We start from the raw sequence: 8842 nt of genomic DNA on the forward strand, positions 1-8842 counted from the left end.
AAGTCGCAGGGAACGGAGTTCGGCGGCACACGGGCACTGTGTAAGCTTAAGTAGAGAATATGGTTAAATAGTTGTAATAGCTTCCTTTACCTTAGTGCAGTCCTCCTTCACTTACCTCATCCTTCCATTTTGCTTTTAAATGTCCTTATTTCTTCTGAGAAATCCTCACTTCTTGTTCTTCTGTCTGTAACTCCACACAGTAATGTAAGGCTTACTCCCTGGTGTGGAGAAAGCCTCTTGAGGGGGGAGGGGGCGAGCAGGCAAGTCAGGACACTCTCTACTTTGCAGATAGAGAAAGAAGCTGTGTGTTAGTGGGCATCCTGACACTCCTGCTCACCCCCTCAAGAGGCTTTCTCCACACCAGGGAGAAAGCCTTGCATTACTGCGTGTAGTTACAGACAGAAGAACAGGAAGTGAGGATTTCTCAGAAGAAATAAGGACATTTAAAAGCAAAATCGAAGGGTGGGGTAAGTGATGGAGGACTGCACTAAGGTAAAGGAAGCTATTTAGGGATTATTATTTTTTTTACCTTTACAACCCCTTTAAGTTGTGTTAACTTTGCAAAGGAAATGAAAAAGTTAGGATTTCTACTGGCACCTGATTGACCATTTAAAAACTGAAAAGAGCTTTTACATGTTAATTTTGTAGATGAAAATATTTTCATCATAGTTTGATAGCTGCATGTTTTTAGTGATGAAAACTAAAATAAAATTCAACTTAAATTCAGATAAATAAAATACCACTAAAACTAAAATGGCACTTTAGTCAAAGGGCTAAATCGAAATTTGACGTTAAAATCAACAGTGGTCAAAAAACAATATTCTTATTTGTTTATGAAATTTGGTTTTATTTATAAAGATGTTACTTGGTACTTGTTTTCATTATTAACAGAGAACTATTAACCACTTAAGCCCCGGACCATATTGCTGCTAAATGACCGGGCCACTTTTTGTAATTCGGCACGGCTTTGATTAAACTTACAATTGCGTGGTCGTGAGACGTGGCTCCCAAACAAAATTGACGTCCTTTCTTTTCCCACAAATAGAGATTTCTTTTGGGGGTATTTGATCACTGATCATTTTTTGTGCTACAAACAAAAATAGAGCGACAATTTTTTATTTTTTGTAATATTTTTTACTTTTTTTTTAAATAAATATCTCCAAAAAATAAACATTTGTTTTTCCTCAGTTTAGGCTAATACATATTCTTCTACATTGTTTTGGTAAAAAAATTGCAATAAGCGTTTATTGAATGGTTCGTGCAAAAGTTATAGCGTCTACAAAATAGGGGGTAGTTTTGTGGCATTTTTATTAATATTTTTTTTTACTAGTAATGGCAGCGATCAGTGATTTTTATCATGACTGCGACATTATATCTGACACATCAGACACTTTTGACACACATTTTTGGGACCATTGTCATTTTTACAGCGATCAGTGCTATAAAAATGCACTGATTACAGTGAAAATGACACTGGCAGCGAAGGGGTTAACCACTAGGTGGGGCTGTAGGGGTTAAGTGTGCCCTAGTGAGTGTTTCTTACTGTAGGGAAGATGGGCTGTGTGTGACATGGCACTAGGCAGAGCGGGGAGATGCTTGTTTACATTAGCATCTCCCCGCTCTATATCTCCGTGAGATGATGGCGGGTATCCCCACGGCGATCGATCCCACGGGACCCACAGTCGGGTTCACGGATCTCACAGCCGGCATGCGCGGGCGCGTCGGCGGCAAGCACACATGCACAATGGCACTTCCTTAAAGGGGACGTATATATACGTCCTTCTGCCCAGGAGTGCCATTGTGTCGACGTATAGCTCTCGGGAAGCTGTTAAAGTTTGTATATTCAGGTAATATGTGCAATGACATTACAGCTAATAGAGTTTACGCTGGAATAAATATGATTATTTACTCAATCATAATGTAAAGGTGACAATAAATAAAAAAAGAACGTGCATATAATCAGTGGAATTGATATGAGTATCCAGAAAGGTAATCAATATAAACTTAAATAGTCCAAATGCATATAGAAGTGAAGGAAAGGTAGCTGGTGCATCTACTCCAGTTCACAAAAAATAATCAGTAGTGTCCAAATCACTGTAGCACCACCACTGAGTGAATTGCAAACTCAACAACAATTGGCTGTGACAATGTAAATCTCTCTGGATGTAACACAGCACCATCCTTGTGCTGAGCACTCTAAGTGAAGTCCAATGGGGAATAAAGAAAGCTCACCAGGAGACCAGATAGATTTTCTATAGTGTAAGGTTTATTAATCCAATGATAAAATGATAAATGTGTTTTTTTCTGGAGTTCCACTTTAAGAAAGCTATGTTTTAGCGTTAGGGTTCTGAGAAGTAAATAATAGGATGTACTTGGCTAAGAAATCTATGTATCATGCATTAATACTTGGCTGTACCTAATGTCATAAATCTTTTGATTAAATGAAGAACTCCTCTCTGAAACATTGCAGCTCGAAAAGGCTTCCAAAACATACAAGATGGTATATATGATAAGACATTAATATTTATTGAGCATTAAACTAAATAACCAAAAGAACACAATATTTTCTTTTTTTATGTTTAGGTATTGTAAGTCTTGTAAAAAGTTATTGCCAGCTTTGATTTTATTGAAAAAGAGAGACAGTGTGATTATATACACTACAGGTCATATTTAATAACCACATGCAAATATCTTTGAGGCTTCAAATTAAGTTTAATTCATAATAATGACTAGTTGTTATGAACTATGCCACATTGCTGCTCTTTGTGCCATATTAGTTTGTAATACCCTAACATTGACCATGGCCTTAAGAAACAACAATCTCGGGTCTATAGACACAAAAGACACCCTCGATAAAAGCTGTAGCCGATACCCTCATCTGAAAAAGAAGCCCGGTACACACTACTAGTTTAATTTTCGTTCAACCTAACGGACTAGTACATCGCCCCTGCTGTTCTATTGTGTTCTGACAGGAGAACGGCTCCCCACCAGAACACTCCGGTCAGCTCTCTCAGCCATTGTTTGAGAGTGTTGATCGGGAGTCAATTGGTAGACCATTAACGGTCATGCCAGCTGATGTCGGACTGGCTGTAGTATACACAGGCCGAATGTCGGCCATTTTCTATTGAAGTAGCAGATGCCACCCGACATTCGACCCGTGTGTACTAGGCTTTAGGATACATTCTCACCAGTGAATTTAGCTAACTCTGAACACAACAAACTATCTGCCCCTGGCCTCCTGTGTGAATTTAAGCCTATTGTCATGCTGACCTCCATCTGAGGTCTGTGGTCACCTTAAAGCTAAACTCTAGAAATAAAAATACTTTAAGGCCATAAATAAAACAAATTGTAGCAAATGCCTTTGGAAAAATAGATAATACCTTGTAAAAATAGAAGTGACATTAATACTGTGTTACACATAGCTTGTCTATAGAGGAGAGCTGTGTGTGAGAACCATCAGGTCAACCTACTACAGGCAGCCTGGAGAACACTACAGGGTGGCCAATATAAGACCAATAACTCGGTACAAGAGTAGCAGTGGCAGAAAATTACTGCACAGAAGTAAAGTGTAGAAGTTGTTTCATGCTGGAATGTTGCACAGATATTAATGACATGCACAAAAGACACGAATGCCTCTTACACACGACCAGTTTTCCCATCGGGAAAACTGCCATAACAGATTTTGGCCCGGGAAAACTGGCCGTGTGTATGCTCATGGCAGTTTTCCGACAGGAAAACCGCCGGGAATACCGGCGAGAAAAATTAGAACATGTTTTCCTTTTTTTCCTGCCGGGATTTCTGTCGTCGGTTTTTAAGCCAGCAGTTTTCCTATGGGGAAAGCCCGCGGTGGAGCATACACACGGCCGGGTTTCCCGACCAAAGCTCTCATGACAGTTTTCCTGCCAGGAAAACCGGCCGTGTGTAGGGGAAAAAGCTACCAAGCAAGTTCTCAGTTTTCCCCTTGGTTTTCCGGCAGACTTTTTAGTGCCGGGAAAACCGATCATGGGTACAGGGCATAAGGAGTCTATTTACCTATATATATAGATATATATATATCTCTATATATATATGTATATATATTCCTGTGCGAATGTCTTGAATAACGTCCGTAATTTGTGTAATATGTGCACTTCCTATTGTCATCAGCTAGTGACAATAATGTAGTATTTTACTGAAATACCGCAATCAGGAAAAAACGACACTATGGCTACCAGATGGAGCTGACAAGTAAACATAATACACAGATTGCCGCAATTATCTGTGACAGCTGGGTAAATGCTTGATACAGTCATACAGCAAATTGTTTCTAAATACATTCCTAAGATGCAAGTAAGAATAAACATACCTTTTGTATTCAGATAAGGGAAGAATTGAAGGAGTGAAGACTGAGGTCCACAGACCCAGGTGCAAAGTTTTGAGAGGAACCTTTAAAGGGGTTGTAAAGGTAAAAAAAAATCCCTAAATAGCTTCCTTTACCTTACTACAGTCCTCCTTCACTTACCTCATCCTTCGATTTTGCTTTTAAATTTCCTTATTTCTTCTGAGAAATCCTCACTTCCTGTTCTTCTGTCTGTAACTCCACCCAGTAATGCAAGTTTTTCTCCCTGGTGTGGAGAAAGCCTCTTGAGGGGACGAGCAGGAGGGTCAGGACGCAATCTACTTTGCAGATAGGGAAAGGAGCTGTGTGTTAGTGGGCGTCCTGACACTCCTGCTCGCCCCCTCAAGAGGCTTTCTCCACACCAGAGGGAAAGTGTCGCATTACTGCGTGTAGTTACAGACAGAAGAACAGGAAGTGAGGATTTCTCAGAAGAAATAAGGACATTTAAAAGCAAAATCGAAGGATGAGGTAAGTGAAGGAGGACTGCACTAAGGTAAAGGAAGCTATTTAGGGAAAAAAATGTTTTCCTTTACAACCCCTTTAATAACTTCATCATGGCCCTATGCACAAAGTTAGCTGGCCGGACCCCTCTTCCCATGTTCTATCTGTCTGGCATTCTCCATGAGCAGAAGAGATGGAGCCATCATGTGTCCCGCAACTGATGGCTGCTGGATAACTTGAAGAAGGCTGATGCTAAGACCGGGGTGACAATTTAAAATAGGGTAGTAGCTGGAGCTGTTGTGTTTTTGTCTGTAACAGAGCAATGTGCTTAAAATAGCCATTGCAAACCCAAATGGGTCACAAGGGCTGGTCAAAATTCTTCTTACGATGTGGAAAGTAGGAAATGCTATGCTCATGGATGTGACAAACCATTTCACGTGGCCCCTGTTAGGCAATGGGCACAACAAACTAGTTAAAAGCAATTTAGCAGCCCAGAAACTCCTGGCCTGAGGTATTCTTGCTGCCCAAAGCAGTCGTCCGGTGTCCAAGGTCTACACTCAGATGGGGTTGCGGGATGGGGTGTTAGAGGCAGGCAGGGAACTATAATGGGAAAGGAGAAAATCCCTGAACTCACCACAGCAACTACTTTCCAGGGGAGGACCCACCAAGTGGGCATATCCTCTCCTTAATAAAGAGGGTTTTCATTGACTGGAAATACCATGACGGAAAAGGAATTCTCCCTGTGAAGAACCAAGCATATTCCTCAATCTTCCATAAATATAGTAATGACAAGTCAGAACCTGATCTCAGTAGAGAGAGATCATCCCTCACCTAACACTAGAAAAAAAACTTGAGGATTGCTGGCATTGGGATGGCCTATCGGGCTGCCCTAATACCTTTGTTAGCCATTGTCTTCACCTGGAAGTAACAGTATATAACTCATGGTCAAGTCTGTTTTAAAGCTTATTTGCTGCTTGTTAAGAATATGTAAATGTTTGAATGCTCATAGCCTGACCACAGCTTTACTTTAGGAGACCAGACAACATTCCTGTTTACTCATAATGAAGAACTTATATTCCTTTTTATGCATTTGTTTTTACAGCAATAAAGGGATGGAGCACCTGTATAGCATGAAGTGCAAAAATGTTGTGCCGCTATATGATTTGCTGTTGGAAATGCTGGATGCACATCGCATGCATACACCCAAAGATAAATGTGTAACTCAAGAGGAAGACAGCCGCAGCCCACAGACTGAAGCCCCGACTACTTCACCCTGCGTACAGCCTTATTACGTAAATAGGGAGGAAACAAGTTTGGAAAACACATTATGAAAGAATTCTGTTCTCTTTTTTTTTTTTTATTATTCATTGGTCTTAAGTGGCCATGCAGTTCCCAACAATATACTACCTACTACGTATAGTCTGCTCACCGATTTAGCTGAATAATGCTGCATATGTAAACACACTCCGGCACGCATCTTTTCAATGATTTCTAGTGCAGGGTTTCATCATCTCTTTGCAACATATCTAAGTGGAAGAGGAGCCATTGGGCTGAAGGACTCTCTCCATTACAATCAGCGCTTTCTGTGATTTTATTTTTGTACGCTATTTCATGTAACTCTGTGCTGCCAAGGAGCACAACTACATTTCTACAGCTTTCAATAAAATAGTTTGGATAGTGTTAAAATAGCATGGACTATGACTGATGCAAAATCAGTATATACTGTAGTTTCACATGTGCAAGTTTTTTATCTAGCACCAAGCATTTACAAAATATCATTTATATGAACATTTTATCTACAGTTATGTTAGTGTATCTAGTTTTCAGTGTTACTGTAGATCCCACTAGTGACATTTCACTTACTACTTTATATAGTTCATCCCATCATATTCCTATCCATTATTCATTTTCTTAACCGTTTATCAATGGTTTCTCTGACTATTAATCAATCTGACAAGGGAGCGAATTGAATATATGTGTAGTGCCAAAAGTTTATTGGGCACAATTGTTTTACAGTTAAGTGGTACTCGTTAGGATGACATTAGCCTTGACTTTTGGCATAAGAATGTGGTGCTCCAACCAGGTCCCACCGATTCTTAAGTCATAATATATGTTTAAGAGCTTATCTTCATTTTGTGTTCTCTTTGATTATTAATAAGCCTACAGATGTAGGATTTTTAAAGGCACTAAATTATGATAATGTTTTTGATAATTTAATAATGAAACAAGACAAAGTTGGCCTGAACTGTAACTAAACCACCTTAGTAAACAGATGGCCTTCCTTTTGTTCAATTAACTGGCAATGTTAAAAAATGATTTATATAGCTATAAATATGTACCCTATAATATACATTTCTTAAAAATACCTTCTCAATATGATATATTATGAGAATGTTTCAAATCACTTATTATTGATTTGACAACATTATTCTACGTTGCCTAACATGCCATGAGCCAAAGCATAGGTAACATTTTGTTTGCACTATAACAAATGACACTTTGAATTAGCTTGACTGCTATGAGCAGCAGCCAGAACCAATAGACCACAGGAATAAAACTTTTAACAGCAAAATCCCTGCCTTTCATTTGCCGTTGGGGTTTAATAAATAATTATTCTGTTACAGCAAACTGGACCATGCTGTATAAAGGTTTATTTCCTCTGATTCAACTGCAAGTTTAGGATTCTGTGGATGGATTTTTACATGTTTTCAAGCATAAATATTTAGCCCCAAATTCTGGGGAGTTCTAATATGCAAATTTTGACACTTCTTTGCACTGATAGAAGCTTGCGTATTCCTTCTTCCTCCCTTACCTTCCAATTGGCCTAGATTATATTTGCTTACCAGTATGATACTCTACCACTTTTTGGCCAACATGAAGGTGTGATAAAGGAGTGGAGAGTTTAAAAAAATTGCTAAGGAATGGTCCTGAGACCAGTTCAATAAGATTATAGCACCGACAAGTGTACTTTAATCATATTTACTATAAAAAAAAAAAAAACCTCTCCTATACTAATATTAAAATCATTTTATTACTCTAAATGCACAATTTATGTCACCTTGAGTTTTGCACAAAACACACGGTTCTTTAGAAAGATATTTATATTGTCCTGTATGTACATCCTAATTAGATCATCTAAGTTGTAATTGTTAGTTCTCTGAGTTCACACCATTGCGAATTGGATGTGGAATTCCCTGCATCCAGTTCGCATGTCAGGATATTGTGACTGGCTCTCAATGGAGCCAGTTCACACATCTCTGAAGCGGCTCAGGTGCGAATTTGCACAGGCGTCCTGTGAGTTTTCTGGTCTGTTTCAGGTCCGAATAGAGCCAAAAATATGAGCTGAAATAGGACCTGAAACAGGGAATGGAGATACACACACAGGACCTCTGCTGTGAGCAGCCCCGTTCCTCAGTGTAAACCCAGCTTCATACTTTTCATTTATATGGCAAGAACAAACAAACATGTAACAAACAAAACAAAAGTAAAACATTTTCTAAGTCTGTTGGTGTCTGTGTTAATGTTATTGTGTAATTTAAACTTTATTAGGGTACATCTATGCTGACTAATCATCCAGAATGTCTAGGCATGGAGACATTAGGAGGCTTTTACTGCTTTGTGCAAGCACGTTTGAACAGACGTATGACCAAAGCTTTTTTGGCCATACCTCTCTTTTGGTTCACAGGAGGGCACTTACTTTTGCACTCCCGTGACCAAGAAATAAGCTAAAGCCTGCTGTTGGTTGATGTCCCAGAGTCGGCCCAGGATCTGTAAGGATCCCAACAATAATGATGAATGGTGCATAACTGGCAATTGGCTCAGCCTCTCAGTGCACTATTGAGATCCTAAACCAGCTGCTCCAACCCCTTTCCCAGCCTGGCGCTCCAGTGAGTGATTAACAGTCACCGCTTTTTGCTCAGAGTGAACTGAGAACTGAGTTTGCATGTGATCGCTCAGTCCTCAAGATTAGAGCCTGCAGAGAACAACTGCAGGTGAGTATGAATGTTTGATTCCTACACTTTC

The 8842-nt window shown here is 39.5% G+C and overlaps 1 protein-coding gene across 2 annotated transcripts in view; it reads left to right on the plus strand.

Moving 5' to 3' along the window:
- The window catches only part of ESR1 (estrogen receptor 1), a 403168-nt gene extending 395600 nt beyond the window's left edge, over positions 1 to 7568 (plus strand). For both annotated transcript variants that reach the window (XM_040350882.1, XM_040350881.1), the window contains one exon: positions 5922 to 7568. In XM_040350882.1, coding sequence (XP_040206816.1) covers positions 5922 to 6150 — 229 coding nt within the window. In that variant the 3' untranslated portion in view covers positions 6151 to 7568. The remainder of the gene's footprint in view (positions 1 to 5921) is intronic.
- Positions 7569 to 8842: the final 1274 nt, after the last annotated feature.

This window comes from Rana temporaria, chromosome 4, assembly GCF_905171775.1.
Source record: "Rana temporaria chromosome 4, aRanTem1.1, whole genome shotgun sequence".
Taxonomy (NCBI): Eukaryota; Metazoa; Chordata; class Amphibia; order Anura; family Ranidae; genus Rana; species Rana temporaria.